Genomic DNA, 17224 nt, shown 5'->3' with positions numbered 1-17224 from the left:
ATTAGCGCCTCCACCCACCCATTACAGTGCCACAAGGCCTCCTCCACCACACAACAGCACAGCTGGCAAACAAACAGCTTTTGCGAACAAATGGGTCTAAATTCAAATTTGCTCGTTATCGCGAATTCTCCTAGACAGAACGCTCATTCAGCGAGACACGCCTATGCCAATAATTCCATTACCCTGGGAACAAAGCGTGTCAATGATTATTCGATTAATTCAAGTGTTCTTGAATGTAGGAGTATTAACATAGTTTTATGGGAAATAGTTACGAAGAATTAATCAAATACTTTATGGATACTGCGTGGAAGTGATAACTCACATGCATTGATTTATGATCGCAAGGGAAATTGTAATTGATGTGTCTACGACATGAACCCATACGCGCGCGGTTCATCGAATGAAACTTGTTAACAGGACCCTGCGGGGTGGGCTGGTAGGAACGAATAACCAAAGAATATAAACATAATGTATTATTACACTTGTATAGCCAGGAAAGCCCCACTGAGTCTAAAGGTTTTTGTAGGGTCCTGCCAAGTGTTTGCAGTAGGGGGCGATGTTGCTACACCTAATAGGACGATCCGAAGGGAGATTTTGAGGCCTAGTTCTAGGCTTTAGGCCTAGCTGTAGGCTTTAGGGCGATGTGACTTAATTTTTAATTTAAATGTTTTAATTATTAATGTATAATTTAATTTTTTAATTATTAATGTAAAAGCTTTAAATGTAAATGTTTCTATTTTAAAACATCAGGGAATGTAACATTGTTAAACATTAACTCCCTTTCACACACGCGGGGGTACGATACGAAGGGAGACTTTGAGGCCTAGTTCTAGGCTTTAGGCCTAGCTGTAGGCTTTAGGGCGCTGTGAGGTTTTTTTTATTTAATTTCAAAGTTTTAATTAAAAGCTATCTCAGGGAATTATAAGGGAATGTTACACGTGTTTAGCCAGGAAAGCCTCATTAATGTAAATGTTTTAATTAAAAGCTATCTGAGGGAATTATAAGGGAATGTTACACTTGTTTAGCCAGGAAAGCCTCACAGAGTCTAAAGGTTTTGTAGGGTCATGCCAAGGGTTTTCAGTAGGGGGCGATGTTGCTACACGTAATCGGACATCGGACGGACGGACGAAAAAATCTATTGTAGGCTGGTCCACTTCGTTCCTACCAGTATCATTTACAGATCACCAGTTTGTAACGATTGGCCGATGGCACTGTGTTTAAGTGTGAGACAAAAAACACACGGATAAGAGAACAAACGCAAGTTGGTGAGGCATCATATTTTTATTTTTGTATTTAATTTTATACCTACGTGACTTTACCGAAAGAACCATAGAGTATTTATCATTGCAGTCACGAAAACTTCAGATCTAGATCATATTGACTTTTTAAAAATCACGAATGGCGGATTGACAGCCAAGTGATGGAACGCATCCGAGAGGACACCCACCGTGGAGATGGAGCAATGGAAATCGTCGGTGTGCCGTGGGGAATATGACTGACCTGGGGCAACCAAAAAAAGATGACTACATTCCAACGCTTGTTTAAGCAATGGGGACAAAACCTACAAATACATATGTATGTATGAGTCTACACAATACGTATTTGAATTGTAAATGTAATCATGCAGCCCGATGCGGCCCAATAGCGCACACATCAACTGAGAGAGAGAGGTGACAGTGAGTGAGTGAGTGGAGCCCAGGGTTTGCTTCGTTGCTGGAGCAACAAAAAAAACTCTTTAAAGAGTCACACGCAACCAGTCCACAAGCTGCTTGCTACAAAGAAGCCTGCCAAACGTCCCACCACTCCCAGCAATACTGTAACCTAATTCAGTTCTCGTGATTGTAATTGTCCGGGTTTTTTTTGCTGTTGCTGAGTCCTCTTGGCCACAATGATTTATTGTACAGTAATGTTTTGCGTGGTCATGGTTGCATTTTAACATCAGCAGCTCACGGGGTATAGATTCCCAGATTGTCCTTGAATAACAAGAAACGTTTTGTCTGAATTGGCTCTTTACATGATGTTGGTTTCAAACGGCTCTTAACTGGTTATAAAGTACTTTTTTTACTACTGACCTCAACTACAGCATGTGCTGCGTGTGTGCATTTTTTTTATAGAATGATAGACTCAACAATGTTTGACCTTCGACCCATTTACCAAGGAGAGTTCATTGACCGGACGCCAGGCATCAGAAGCGTGAGTAAAACAAGTTTGACTTCACATTTATGTAGAGTTAAACAAACACCCGTAAACACACATACTGGACCTGTATAAACAGGAATACAGTTTCAGTTCTAGTCTACCATCTATTAACACTGATTTACTCCGGTAACTCAGGCGTCTTATAACTTTAATCGCTGCAATGGTGACTGCTCCCGTGAGCTTCACTCATTGATTCCTCCACACGTGTTGAGGACTCGGACACTTGACTGTTTCGTCTCGTCCACCACACTTCATCCAAACATCACACTGCAAGTCACCACACTTACCTTTCTCATTCGTCCCTCGCGCATTGCTCGGCCGAGGAATTCCCTCTTCTCATTTCCCCACGACTCTACTCATAAACTTGCTCAGTTCAAATAAATATGTTATCCACTTGCATAGTGATTTAAAAAAACAAAATCGTTCTGGCTCTAGTCCAAAGTCTGTCTACAGTCTATGTCTTGGATAAGCCGGGATTGTACGTACGGAGTTAAGGACTTGTCGAAAGAACTTGAAGGCACTTGCCTCCTGTGGGAATCGTTATCGAAAGGCTCATACCAAAGTAAAACTCATCCCAGTCACTGCCACGAGCAAGCTAAATGGAACACAGCATCAGTGGGAGCTAGGAGATTCTCAAGTAATTTCTTTATGACAGATAACATGTGGCAGATAGGCAGCAGAGGGAGATGAGTGTTTGATGCCCTATGTAATACCGTTAATTTAATGGCCCCTGTAATATCTACATTCGTGCGGAACATGTATTTCACGGTCTACAAGGATTTGAAGAGGAATATAAGGGCTTTACCACGGACCCAGATATATTTCTCAGACAATTCTAAGTCAGCCTAGGTCTATCTAAACTGCGCAGTGTACTGTAATACATGCCACCAAATCTCGGTACAAAATAAAATCCCGCCACCCAAACACAGATGCCAATTCCACGACTGTGACAAAATCCCAGAGGAATTTCTCGAGGATACTCCAGTGAATACATTAGCTCCCTGAGACGCTTTTTTATTTAGATAGATATGATTTCTCCCCACTCCACTTTAAATGCAACGCGGCGTGGTTTAGAAAATAGGCCCTTGTCTCACCTCTTCAGTGGTAACACAGCAATATTAACAGGGTTGGGGCAGTGGCTCTGTGGTTAACGCACTGCGATAAGAACCCTGCAACCTGGGATCTGTTCCCAATGATGGCAAACATCAGAAGCGAGAACCATATCTAAACCAGTCCTGCACACACTTTCAATCGTTCCCTTATCAATCCGCAATGACCAACGTGGTGAAGTATGGTCAAAGAGGCTGTATGTCGACCGCACCTCCGATTAGCACGGTTGGCTACGTACGCTGCGAAAGCAGTTCAGCATACATTATTAGGTTAATAGTAATAGGTTATTACCCTTTTAACTGGTACAAAATCTGACACCTTTATACAAGGCATCATGTTTTCAATAACCTCAACACAAGAAGTCAAAATGCAAACAAAAAAGAAACAACTCTGATGATGATAATGATATGCACTGTCCTTGAAGTTGATTGGTCCACACCCGAGACAGCTTTCTTTAGAGCCTAGTCTCCATTGGTGTTGGACCAGATGACGCCAATTATTAGGTTAATTTTAATTTGTAACTCATCAAAATTAATACAAGCTTAAGATGCTGTACATGAGTTGGCATGTAAAAGGAGGAATGAAACGACGACGATGATGATGAGGAGGTGGACAGGGAGGAGGATAGCACATCCAACAGTAAAAATAAAGTGGAAGAGGAGAAGGTTTTTTGAGCAAGAACTTCAACAGACAGTCAGCAGCGCAGGAGGAAAGTTCCAGACAGCAAGGGCAGCTGAGGACAAGGAGCAAATGCCCATTAATTTGTTGCAGCATTTACCCCCATGGAAGGATACGATGCGTATTTGGGTTTGCGTTACAGGCAGGGAAGTTTCGTCCTGCAGGAGACCGCGCCTCGCAGTGCCTAAACCACTCGGATGCACAAGTAGGTGTCTCAGTAAAATACGAGTGCATTAATGCATTTCCCTAAACGATTAATTGTGTGGATTGTAGCAGTAGTAGGTTTTTACCCTTTTAAACTGGTACAAAACTGACACCTTTATTCAAGGCATCATGTTTGCAATAACCACAACACAAGTAGTCAAAAAAGCTAACAAAAAGAAGCAACTCTGATAATGATAATGATATGCACTGTCCTTGAAGTTGATTAATCGTTTAGGGAAATGCATTAATGCACTCAAAAGAGATCTCATAGAGTGTGTGGATTGTGTTTGTTGACATTAAGTGATCGATGGTCTGTGGTCTACAAGATCTGGAGTTGCCCGATTTTGGAACTTCATAATTTCCTCCCACAAGTCGAACACTTATTAATGTAATTGGCCAAACATCCCAGTGCAGGACCCTTCCGAGAAATGATCTTGAGACTTAATGACTCTCTTCTGGATAACAAATGGCATTATTATTTGAAACAATTGCATTGCATTACCTTAATTAGTAAATTATTAAGCCAAACATAATTTCTAGCATTTTTTTTTAAAAAAATCTATACCACCACATGTGATCTTGTGAAGTGAAGAATGTACTCTACTGTACAGGTTTCCCTCGCTTTATGCGGTAGATGCGTTCCAAAGTAAGGGGGCGCACAAAACGAAACCGCACGAGACAGCTGCCCGCTGAGCAGCACGTACATATACACAATGTTGTTTCACGTTTGACCGCATAACCTCACACGAGTGAATTCAAATCGCATAGAGCGAATTTTGGGTCGAAATAGATTCGCCGCGTATACGCGAAATCGCACAAACCGAGCCCGCATAAAACGATTTAACCCTTCTAATGAATGCCTTCGGCTGTCATGGTTGCCCATTGAAAGCGCGTGTTTGCGTGGCTAAGGTAAACGCGCCACTCGGGGTTCGTGTAAATTCCAGCGTGGCATCTTCACTGGTGCACGGCGTCCGCTCAAGGCCATCGCTGAGCGTGAGTACTGTTTTTCTTATTGGCGTCAGGTTTTTGTTGGTGCGTGGTTTGTGACAAGTGTCTCTTTAGCTTCTTGGTGAGGGCAGTGCATTGAATTAAATAATCCCAATGTGGATTTTGAAATCGAATACACTTTTCCAGAATCTGAATAATAGTTTGTATGTGATCGACGGTTGAGAAATCTTTCTTAAACTCTGCTCGCTTCTGTTTGTTGGTTGGCCTCCCAATAAAAAAAAAATGATTCTGTCAATAATAAGAATAACAACAGATATCCAGAGAGAAGATGGAGCAATGAATTCAGCCCACTTGCAGGTTCAAGGTGGACTGTTACATCGCTGGATCTTGAAAGATGATGTCGGCTAGGGAAAACCATATTTCAGCTGTGTATTAATCATGGCTGGCTGATGATAATGATATTTGAAAAATAGCATCACCAGGGTTTAATTTATCACTGAATATGTCCTTGGTCATAGCACCTATGATTACCACCGTTGGCTACGTATGATGCGAAATAAGTTCAACATACCTACATACAAGAGGTACCCTCGGTGTGGTGTGCTGGGTGTATAGATTTTTTTCCAGATTACCAACCAATTCAAACCCATCTGAATGTAAGCCTTGAGCATCATCATTATTCTTTGCATGTTTCACAGTGTCAAAACTATGATATTTATAGCACACGTAATTGGGGAAAAAATGTTGAAACTTTTCTAAACTCGGACCTTTGTTCTCAAAATAGTATTAAAACTATTAGTGGTAAAATCTTTTCAGCAGTTTTTAATTGGCTCTGGAAAAGTTTCCATTATGCATTGCATCATTTTTTAAATCTTGAATTGAAAGTAAGATAAACTCTCTCCAGCAACTGACCAGGTGATGCCAAGTAACTATGTCATCCTGTACAGCTCTCAGTTAACCGGCACAAACTTAGTGATTGATTTGGTCATGGATAGCGCAGGGGAGAGGGTGTGTCTTGGCTGCAACGTCGGTATGAATCAGAGTCGCGAGTGAGTGAGGATGTGCGCTGGCACCTTGCCGTTCCACGCTGTGCCAGGTCGGCGAGCTACTGAGCCCGCGGCCGAGTAGCACCCTCCATCAGAGGTCACTGGAGCAGAGGGAAGGCTTCTGGTGGGGTGGTGCACGTGCCCCATTGGGTCGCTCGTCACAAAGAGGACCAGGGCTGCCCACCGGCTTGCACCCCTACACCACCACCTTCGGGCGGTCCACTGCCTCTGGTAATGCTAAAGCAGGCCTGGCCTTTAATGGAGTTCACTGCCGTCAGTCTTGAGCCTTCAAAGTTCTGTACGGTGAAGCAGTATCAGAAGGGGCTCACATTTTGAGGAATAGTTTCGGTGTCGCTGATAGATCGGAGGAGGCACTAATAGACACAGCCATACCGAGAGGTATACTGAACGTGGCGTGCGAGGCGCAGATATATTTTCCATGTCACCAACCCGGACAGACCTAGCTGAAATGAAGCCCTGAGTATTTAGGGCCACTTTGAGTAGAATAGTGAGAGCACTGCCACAGTACATGATACTGTTCGATATCCGGCCACGGCTAACACCAATATCGAAAAATATTTGATATCAGCTCTGGCCCCTCCAAATCGCACACCAACTCACACCGACCAGCTTGATGAAGTATGGTCAAATAACCCAATGACCGATACGGCATGGGGAGGCCATAATCCAACAGTGGATTGACAAACAGAAGTACAGTATTACAATTGATCACTATAATCTTGCTGCTACAGATTACGTTTGCCAAGATGTGTTAACACTTAAACATTTACTTTGGTTAAAACATTTTGCACTCAAAGCGGTAACTGAGGTGTATAATAGATCTTTGAAATTTGAACTGTATACTTTCACACCATTGTGCAGTGTCAGTCTTAACGATGTTTTGTCACACACACACAGCTGACCTGCATCTAACACTGTTGGAGTCACATGTGTAGCAATCTCCATTGAATTTGTCTTTAAAAAATATATACTTTTTCCTCAGAATTCTCAGCTGGCGAAGTCATAAACCCCCCAAAATCCTGGGACAAGGTGGACAGTGAATATCAGAAAGGTCATGACCTGTACGTTCGGACTCACAATTCCTACCACGTCGGTGAGCTCTCCACAAAACAATACGGAGCATTTTTGGTTAACCGGAAATACGTTTTGCGTCTGATTTTGCTTGGTTTAACACGTAGGCTTTCGCGACCAATAACACATAGGCTTTCGCGACCAATATCATCCATAATAGAGGTTTTTTGGATTAGATCGCGTAAATATATAAATGTGTCATTTAAACCCGCCACCACCCGACACAGCCAACTAGTAAGGGTTGTCACGTAAATTGGCATGTTCTGTTTACGTGACAACCCTTACTAGTTGGCTGTGTCGGGTGGTGGCGGGTTTAACTACACATTTATATATTTACGCTATCTAACACAAAAAACCTATATTATGGACTTTGCTTGCCTAGAATGTGTCAAAAAGAACCTTTGCTTTGGCTGTTATTTGCAAACGAGAATTGTATATTCCAGTTATAATTTCAATTAAAAAATTATAGCGATCTCCATTGAATTTGAGTACGTAATGAAATTGTTTATCAGGTTTAAACAACACCGAGCCTTGAATGTGAAGCAGCAACCTTAACGTTTTGAAGCCATTTACGGACAAGTTTGTTGGAGAATACTCGTGTGGACCCTGTGTGGGGTAGTCGTGACTAATTTTACGTGACCTCAGTATTAACCATTGTTTGCTCCTGAAGCTCTACATTTATCCATGTAAGATCGAAATGGGATCGCGAGGGTTATGCGTCTTTGTGCCCAGGCGAGGTTATCGATCGTGGCTATGACTGGAGCTGCTTTGGCCGAGACAGCAGATTCGGCAGAGCCACGCCTCATCATGCAGATGGAAGGAGTGTGGCCCAGGCACAGACGTGGATGTATGAACCCCAATCACCCACTCTGAAATTCATCACGACTGAACACAAGCTGTACACAATTTTAGCGTTTCAGAAAAAAATATGGGTGAATGGTTTTAATGCTGCTTCAGCTTATAATTATTAGGCAAGTAGTTAATTCATTAGATTTTCTTCCAAATTAATTTTGTCTTGGTAGCAAATGTCAAGGCGGACAAGCAGCACAGCGGTTAGTACACTGTGCTATGAATCCAGTGACATGAGTTTGATTCCTGGCCACATCTAACTCCAGTGGTGAGTGATATCTGACCCGCTTCTCTGTGCTGTCCCACCCTATTGTGCTGAAGTATGGTCAAATAAACCCCCATAACTGACATAGCGTGATGATGTCTTTATTCCATCGTGGATTGACAAACGGCTGTAAACAAAATATATCAATTTGTCAGACAAATACGTACACTTGTGAGCAGGTTTAGACTTTTACTGAGTCGTCCAATGATAAAAGATATAAGAAATTGAGATTGCGGTAAAATAGTATTCATTGCAATGAGTGGTGTTTTTCTGAAGCGCTTTGTTTTTACTTCTCAGACAAAATACATCGCAGCAGCTGAAGCGACTGGAGGACTTCAGGAGGAGAACTCGGCCAAAGTTGGGGAAAGTCCTCGATCCGTACGGAGGGGTTTGCTCCAGGGCTGTTGGTTGTTGATCGTATTTGTTGGAATTTGCATCATCACGGCAGGTGCTACATTCGTTGACAGTCCACCACTCACAATAGAATGTTATCTCTTATAGATGTACGTCTCTTCTTCACAGAATCGCAGACACCTTGGATGTGCTACCAGACCACACGTTTGGTCTGCCGGTTGAACCTGACAAATATGGTAAATTGAAAGTAGTGCCACCTTATCTTCAGATGTTAAATATAGCATTTTGATAAGTTATATAGTTAATACATATTAAAATGTATTTCCTAGTTGCCACAAATATATATTTCATTGAAATAACTTAGCTTGCTAGGCCATACGGTATATGGGAGAGTATTAAAAAAACATCAGTTTTTGTACTCGTGCTTGGGCTGTATGTGCACTAGGTGTACAGTAGGGGGCGTTTCAGATGCACAGATGCATTCATATAATTTTGTCACCAGCAGATCCTGAATTACATCCAACCGTAATGTTGGTTTAGTGTCATAGTTCATCATTGCATTTTAGTAAAACAATCCTGTGTTTGTCTTTTAATGGTCTGGACAGTTTGAAGTGATTTTATTCAATCACCAGTGCTGTAGAAGAACATCAAATGTCCCCGTGTAGCCAGGACAGTCCGAATTTTAGAAAAGCTGTCCAGGTGTCCTCTCTTCTGTGGACATTGGGGTCTTTGTCTCAGTTTCAAATGTTCTGGCTTCATGGTTAGTACGAGAAAATGGTGGGGCTACCCGAGTAAGTGGGTGAGGTCAACAAACAAGTTAGGTGGTGCCTATGAGCAGCACGGTGGGGCTGATGTCAGAGTGGGGATTCCACTCACTGGGTGGGGCTAGTGATTGAGTGGATGCAGCAATGAAAATTTGCCCAATTGAGCCTCCCAGAAACGAGGCAACCTTGTGTAGATCACATTGACCATGACGCATGGTTGTTTTGGTTCTCCAGGAGCCGGGGACCTCGTGCACGGGCGTCCCCGGCATGAGTGGCTGCGTGGCTCTGAGCGCCAGCGCGCCCTTTTAGCCGCCGTTCGGCACTGCCTCAAGGTGGCCAACTACAACAGCTTCCCAAGCTTACTGGATGCTTTCTGCCACTACGATAGGGTGTGCGCGCTTCCCCTCATCCCACGACGCACCGTGATGGGTTCCTTTTTAAATCCTTTATATTAAGTTCGTTTGCTTGCTTACGACCGTGCAAATCTTTCGGTCGTTTTTTAACCCACTTCCGGTGATCCAATCGAGCTGACATTTTCCACACAGACTCGTTGTGCGTGACAATTAATGTTCGTGAAATTTTTTTCCAAAATGTTACACTTTTTAGGACAAAAATATTATATTTAATTACCAATTGCTTAATGGTGCAATGCAATCATCTGACCCATAGGTGGCAGCCATCTCAAGCCAGAGGACGAGAGGACTCTAGCCGCCACGCATATAAAGGATTTATAGTGAAAAACTTTTTTTTACGGGTTATACTTGTTTAACGGTTTCCAACTAAGGTAGAATACGTCTGTCCATCCGTAATGGTGGGACGACACTGTAACTGTCATCGAGACAATCCAAAGCGAACCAAATTGTCATGTAAAGTTGTGTTGCTAAGCCTAGCTATCGAAAACTGACCACATTCATCAATGGGGTCCCCAAAAACTTAGAGACACGAGCTATTGAAAAATGTACTACAGTATTTGCAAATACTGTATTTGCAAATACTGTATCCATATTATTTTTCCCTGACAGCTAAGCGTTGGCTTGCAGCCTGTTAATATATACTTCTCAGGACTTCTGAGTATGTTGGAAAGTGTTAAGTAAACCATGCATGTGTCATTTTCATAACTTTTTTTATTTACCCAGAAAATCCCACCTAATTGTCCAAGAATCTTGTTTTAATTGGAGCCCTTTCTTGAAATGTCTATTTCATAATTACGATGTTTTTGTTTGATTGTTTGCATGTGCAATGAGTAAGAGAAAATGCATATATATATACGTAAAAATAATGCTCAAACTCCCAAATTTGTATCACAGCCATACTTATTATATGACCTCCTACAGGCCCCACTTTGGTACCCTGAAGATGAATATTTTATACCCATAATCACACTAGAACACAGGAAGAGGAACACATGAATTACAGGACATACTGAATTGCTTGGGAAGGTCTTCATCCACCATTGGATAGATCATGGCTAATGATGAAAACAAATATATTCATGTGTGTGTGATCCATCAACCGCACCCAATCTCTGAGTAGCCAGATTGCAGACATGCATCACCACCATATCCACAATATACTGTAACCAGTCGTACATGTGTCACTAGTTTGCCTGCCACTTGCTGACACAAAATTCCACAACTTCTTGGAGTAGAGCCAGGGCTTAATTTAAGCTATGTATGTCTGTGTCTTTGACCCAAGAAATATTTCCACACCTGGCACACCACATTCATTGTTATCTTTCGCTAAAGCTGTGACTACTTTTCACGCGCCTAATTCAGTCTACCAGCGATCTGGGAAATATTCAGTGAGAAATTAGTCTCACGCATAACCTTGCATGTGTTTTTTTCCTGTGCAGAACGGTGACGGAAAAATTGACGCAAAGGAGCTGCAGGTTGTGTGCTCGGAGCTTCACCTCCCCGTGGAGCCCGCGCTGCTCCAGGATCTTGTCAGATACTGTGATGTGGACCGGGATGGTTTCATCAACTACCTGGAATTTGCAAACTTCCTCAACTGGAAGCAAGCGCTGCCGCTTAGTCCACAGGGGAAAAGAGCGGTCAACGGTGGTGCATGTCCCCAACTTTACATTGCCACTGTTTATCATAATGAAACATGGTAGCATCACACACATGGTTTCATCCAGGGCTTGATTTCTCACTGAATATTTTCGAGATCACTGGTAGAATGGGATCGGCACGTGACTAGCAGTCACAGCCATATCGAGATATATACTAGATGTGGTGTGCCGAAATATTTTTTGAGTCAACGACCCAGACAGACGCAGCTAAAATTGAATCCACAGATTGATCTTCATGTGGAATTGCCGATGCAGCTTTGGCTGCACTAATTACAAGAACAAATTAAACAAGATGTAGCAGGATCTTTATTGAATTGCTTGAGTTGTACCAATATTTGTTCATTTTCGAATAAATTTGTTTAATAATACAAAATATAATTATTTTGTTTGGCTTGTGTCTGTAAAGAATTTACAAAGGTTGAAAATACTTTTCCATCATGATCAATAACAAAGTTGCCTTATAATGAAAAACATAATCTATGCTTTTGGCCAAACATCTTTTTTCTGCTGAAAAATGGCCTGCGTTTCTCACGCCATTGCCAACAAAGTTTGTGTTCATGACGAATATGCGTTTTGGCCTGTGTTTTGACACCACTGTGAGTGCAGTTCCCGAAATACGTCAACATTTTATATGAAATGTTTTTCGTTCATAAATTCATCCAATGATAAAAGGTAACAAAAAATATAAAGGTGCAAACGTGCAATGCTTATGTCACTACTGGCAGAAGGGCCTCCACTAGACGAAGCCCTAGGGAGGCCCTTGAGAGGGTTTTTGGTATACTCTTCCATGCTGACAAGATATGTTGGGCAGAGGTACGGTAATCTAATGATATGTCAGTTTGAATAATACTTATTTATTTATCTTCAGCAGACGAGCGGAACGTAGCTGCCTCGATGGAGTCTACTCATGGAAGAGACAACAGGGGCAAGAGCAGCATGGGACTGATTGAGCCACGGGGCCTTGCGCCCAGGGCCCCGAACGTCCCATCGTTCACTCCTCTCAATCTCACGAAGCAGGTGGACAGGATGCACGGGCGTTACTGCACCTCGTCCTCCCTCGTGAATTCCGCCATAGGCAGGGCATCATCTGCGGGTATGTGAAGACATCTGCCAATGCTACAGTATTCTGTGCCTGCCACGTAGATATACGCCTTCTCTGGCAGAACAGCAAGTAAAATAGGAATGCAATTTTTTTTATGATGAATAAATGTTTTACTTGAAAAGAAATGCAATTTTACTAGTCGAATGTTAATATTAATGTATTTTTGCACAAGCAAGCCTCGTTGAGTGTTAAGGTTGTACACTAACGAGCATATTGCTTTAGATGTTGGCCACCGACATTGATTGCGTGTGGAAAGAATTGGGTGTTCCCATTCAAAACCAATGCATGCAAGGGAGGAAAACTTACACTCCACATAGTTCACTGACCTACTTTTTGTGTACTGTATCTGAGTGTTTCACACGATCTAAACCAGTTGCACTTACAAGTTATCAGATCAGGGTATCATCACACCCAGCATGTGATGGAACACAGTATTGTACTGATGAATCTTGTTTGGGATGTTTCCTTCCCACCACAGGGAAGCTGTATGTAGAACTTCTCTCCCACCATATGTAGCCAACCGTATTAATCGGAGGTGCAAAGTTGTCATAGTGCAATGGTTATAACTATCCTGAGGTCACTGGTTTGTTCTCCCAAGAACGGCACAAGATTCTTAAATTCTCCCACCTCTGTCCACTCAGCAGTATAAATGTGTTCTAGATTTGAAGCTTTCGTGACTGCAAGGATTCATACTCTTAGGTTTTTTCGGTAAAGTCACGTAGGTAATGGGTCCACCGTAGTCGATCGGTAGGCCGTGAGTGGTAAAGTGTGTGTACTCCCACAACTTACAAGACATTTGGCCAGTGTGGAAGAGTAGGCCAAAATGCTCTCTAGAGTGGATGTTTAGAGCGCCCTCTAGTGGAGGCCATTTTCGCCAGCAAATGTGTGAGCAAATGCAGGGCTCCACCTTTACTTACCCACACACCCACCTGCCGTTCTTCTCTGCCCCATACCCCAGGTTGGCACACTTTTGGCGTTCCATCTGTCCGCACTGACTTGCCAGCACCACGGGTGCGCCACTTTGGAGACAGGACCAACTACGGTGAAGAGTCGGACGTGGCTGGGCTCCTTAACCCATCTGTGTATGCCCTTCACGGGGTCTACGAAGCTGACTTCCTCACCCCGCGCAACCCCAACCAGGTCAGCTGCCTGGCACCAATCCACAGCCACTCACGCTCCTTCACTATTGTGAATGATTTATAATATAACCACTCAGCTCTTAGAAGACTTTATATACATGTACAGTACACGAACAGCCCTTTTGTCAATACACTGCCAGATGAAGGCTTCCTTTGTGGGGGGTTATTTTACCACATTTCACCACTTTATGGTGAATTTGGTTGGAAGGTGGGGGGCATAGAAGTAGGAGCTTATAAGTACACTCGAGGTTGTTCGGGGGCGCCTATGGCGCCCCTCACAACCATTTACGGCCTTCGGCCAGGAAAGTCACGAAAACAATTCCACACGAACGACGAATTCACGCAAGCACCCGATGCTCCGTTCTGAAGTTTTAAAATGAAACATCTTTGAATTGTATGATGTTTTGAATTAGATAATTTTATTTCTTCATTAAAAGCTTTTATCATTTTACATCTGAAAGACTTCATTGAAAACGACATTTCGTGTGAATTTTCTCTCGTCGTTAAGTAGATGGCCTTGCTGGGCATTCGGTTAGATGCGGGCTTTCACCTGTTTGGGATTGCGGGATCGAGATAAGGCGACATAGAGCTGGCCATGCGAGAAGACCGCCGTCTGCAGATCGATTCCAATGTAATTGAACGTCTGTCCCTGCGCCTCCGTTTGTCATGCAGGGGGCGCGTATGTTTTCAGCGCCCCCTGCATGAAAACGACGGACAATGCTGCGTTAATCACAGATAGATAAAGGTGTGCGCTTATATAAGAGAATTGGGTTTTTCTGCATTGCCATCTACTATCCACCATATATACTCAAAGGTACTTTTGACAACCTGTGTGTGCGTGGTGATCACTCACCCAAACACTATCCAGACTCAACCCAAAATAGTTTCTGAAATTTGATGCATTCCGGGTGATTTGGTCACAGGCTAGCAAAGTGCATATCCACGTGATGTTAATTAAGGGTTCGCATGACAGCAAAAAAAATATTCTCCGAATTAGCGCAATTGCTGTCAAATCTATGATGCTGTCGTCTGGGCTCGGGATAGATACGGTAATTGGCCACAGAAGGATATGGTCTTGGTACAGCGACTGGCTTTAACCGTCTCCCCTCCTGGCAGATCCAGCAGATCCTGCGCAACGCTGGGGTGGAGCTTAGTGACGGCGCTTTTGAAGATGCGTGGACCACGGCCGCGGCGCAGGACCCACGGAGAGAAGTGTCTGTCGAGAGCTTCCGCAGGGCCCTGGGCACGGCCAGCTAGGCAGGGTTGTTGTGAGGATGTGCCAAAACCTACTCGCCGTCAAAGAGTGGCATTGTCACGAAATTGTGTAACGCCCTAGCACGATGACACTTTTGCAAACATGCACGAATAAAACAAGTTTTCCCCTTGTGCAAGGAATGTTTGAATAATAAAATGAAGCTAATTAAAGTAGCATTAGCTGCATACGTTATTTGTCATATGGCGTGGTATAATAATTGAAGACTGGAAATCAGTACACTTTTATCTAAAAAAAAAACCCCTAAAAAGTTGTCAAAGTGTTGTGTAGTGACGATGTATTTGATAGGATTTTTTTGTTGCAACAACATTAGTGCTAAAATGCAGCAATTATGGGTCATTATTTTTTTTTAATGCATTAGCTTTATAAATGTTGTGACCGTAGCCCTCGCTACTGTAAAAGTTTTAGAGTGCACAATGCACTCATCAACGCATTGTACTCATCATCTGTGCTTGCCTTTCATGCATAAGTCTTGGGGGCCACCATTAGTGGAAGCAATAAACAATATTGGCATATTCTACACATACACTGGCACTCACATGAACAATTTATTGTTACAACACAATTACTCAGATTTGTTTGTAGTTTGTGCGCATGAATCATTTACGGTTTGTTTTATTAAGTCTCCCTTTGTGTTTACTGTATCCAAATATACCCTTGTGATGTGAAATAGAAAAACACCATAAACTAGAGGACGGCTGCTTGCGTTGTGGCCGAAACGTCGTGATAATTGTATCTTATGATGTTTAATTTTTATTATTTTATTATTTCCCTTCTACGTGACTTTACCGAAAGAACCAAGAATATGAATCCATGCAGTCACGAAAGCTTTAAATCGAAATTTAGAAATTGTTTGGCAATTTTTGTGGCCTATGGTTTCAATGAAGTGAATACAGTGAGATGCATTGTGATGAAGTGAACAGTGCAATTAAACTCCTATAATTTTATTCTTATTCCACTTGTACTTCTTAATTCTTCTTGTTCTGGTGTAAATGGCGAGATTATTTGTTCAAAAACTAACTTGAATATCGAGGTTCGTGAGCTACATGACGGCTTGGGGTGTGGTTTCTTCAATACACTCAGAGGGTTCCTGTGAAGTGTCGCTTTGGGCAAGCGATGATGATGTGTTCCATTGCTTGGTTACTACTATCTCCACCGTCACATTGTGGACTAGCTGTGACCCTCCACCCGTGAAGTAAAGAGATCCAGCGTCCGGTTGCGGTGCGGAATCGGTTAGTTGCGAACCATAGTTTTCCGGGCGAAGCAGGTCAAATCCTTTCAGCTGTCATGTTGTGTCTGCAACACCAAGGTGTGAGTTGCAAAGCTCAGCACTCTTCCACACAGAAGGATCGATTTGTCGAGCGCCCTTGTGCGGTCTCAGAGTGGTTCTTCGGGACTTGAGATGGGGCCAAGGAGGGTTCTTGAGCTCCTCCTGAAAGAGCAAGGCTCGGGTTTAATTCGTTTTACGTGAGAGATTTCGGAGAAAGTTTTGGGGCATCTCTGCAGATAACCAGCAGCGTGATATGGGCGAGGACGGGAAGCCATGCAGTTGATGTTGCTTTACAATATAAAGGTGGTACAGTATATATATATTTCACATTCACATTACCCTTTCTCTTTTGGCGTGACAATTGTCCGCTCATAATTTAAAACCGATCTCACCTCCATCCACAATGTTACTTTTTTCATCGCTTCTCAGTGTGGTCAAAACCTCCATAATCAAAATGGCATGGGCATGCCTTCATACAGCAGTGGATTAACAAAGAGCTGTAACTTATAACTTTGTCAATTATTTAATTACAGTCATATATTCACAATATACTGTTAACACTTCCGACTGCTGTATATATATACTGAAATCCAATAGCTTACAAGGGATTTTAGGAGCTACTCTGGTTATCAGTGATCCCAAGCATAGCAATTTTTATTTTATTTAAGGCAATGGAAGCAAATTTGAAATTTAGTGCTGCATTTTAAAATACTTTATGACCCATTTAACAACAAATAATAATACCTGCTATCGTTATTTATTGTTTTAAATCGGCTGAGATGTGTAACGCCCAAAAATCTGGATTTAAATGGCTTTCATAAAACTGCACCATATCTGTTACTTGGCATTTCATTGAGTGT

The 17224-nt window shown here is 42.6% G+C and overlaps 1 protein-coding gene across 3 annotated transcripts; it reads left to right on the top strand.

Moving 5' to 3' along the window:
• Window positions 1–1751: 1751 nt before the first annotated feature.
• On the top strand, window positions 1752–16039 carry EFHB (EF-hand domain family member B). Of its 3 annotated transcripts, none has more exons than XM_078597973.1 (14): window positions 1752–1816; window positions 2115–2193; window positions 4130–4192; window positions 5101–5184; window positions 6236–6416; window positions 7189–7299; window positions 8010–8124; window positions 8689–8769; window positions 8914–8981; window positions 9744–9898; window positions 11362–11566; window positions 12452–12673; window positions 13641–13822; window positions 14938–16039. In XM_078597973.1, the coding sequence occupies exons 2-14, from the start codon at window positions 2116–2118 to the stop codon at window positions 15076–15078; spliced, it is 1686 nt and encodes a 561-aa protein (XP_078454099.1). In that variant the 5' UTR covers window positions 1752–1816; window position 2115; the 3' UTR covers window positions 15079–16039. The 3 variants fall into 3 exon arrangements, with proteins under 3 accessions (XP_078454099.1, XP_078454098.1, XP_078454097.1); XM_078597972.1 differs by having other exon boundaries at window positions 11362–11569; XM_078597971.1 differs by having other exon boundaries at window positions 11362–11569; window positions 12449–12673.
• Window positions 16040–17224: the final 1185 nt, after the last annotated feature.

This window comes from Lampetra planeri, chromosome 10, assembly GCF_965212315.1.
Source record: "Lampetra planeri chromosome 10, kcLamPlan1.2.h2, whole genome shotgun sequence".
Taxonomy (NCBI): Eukaryota; Metazoa; Chordata; class Hyperoartia; order Petromyzontiformes; family Petromyzontidae; genus Lampetra; species Lampetra planeri.
Note: the sequence above shows the minus strand (reverse complement) of the source record. Positions and strands in the feature narration are given on the sequence as shown.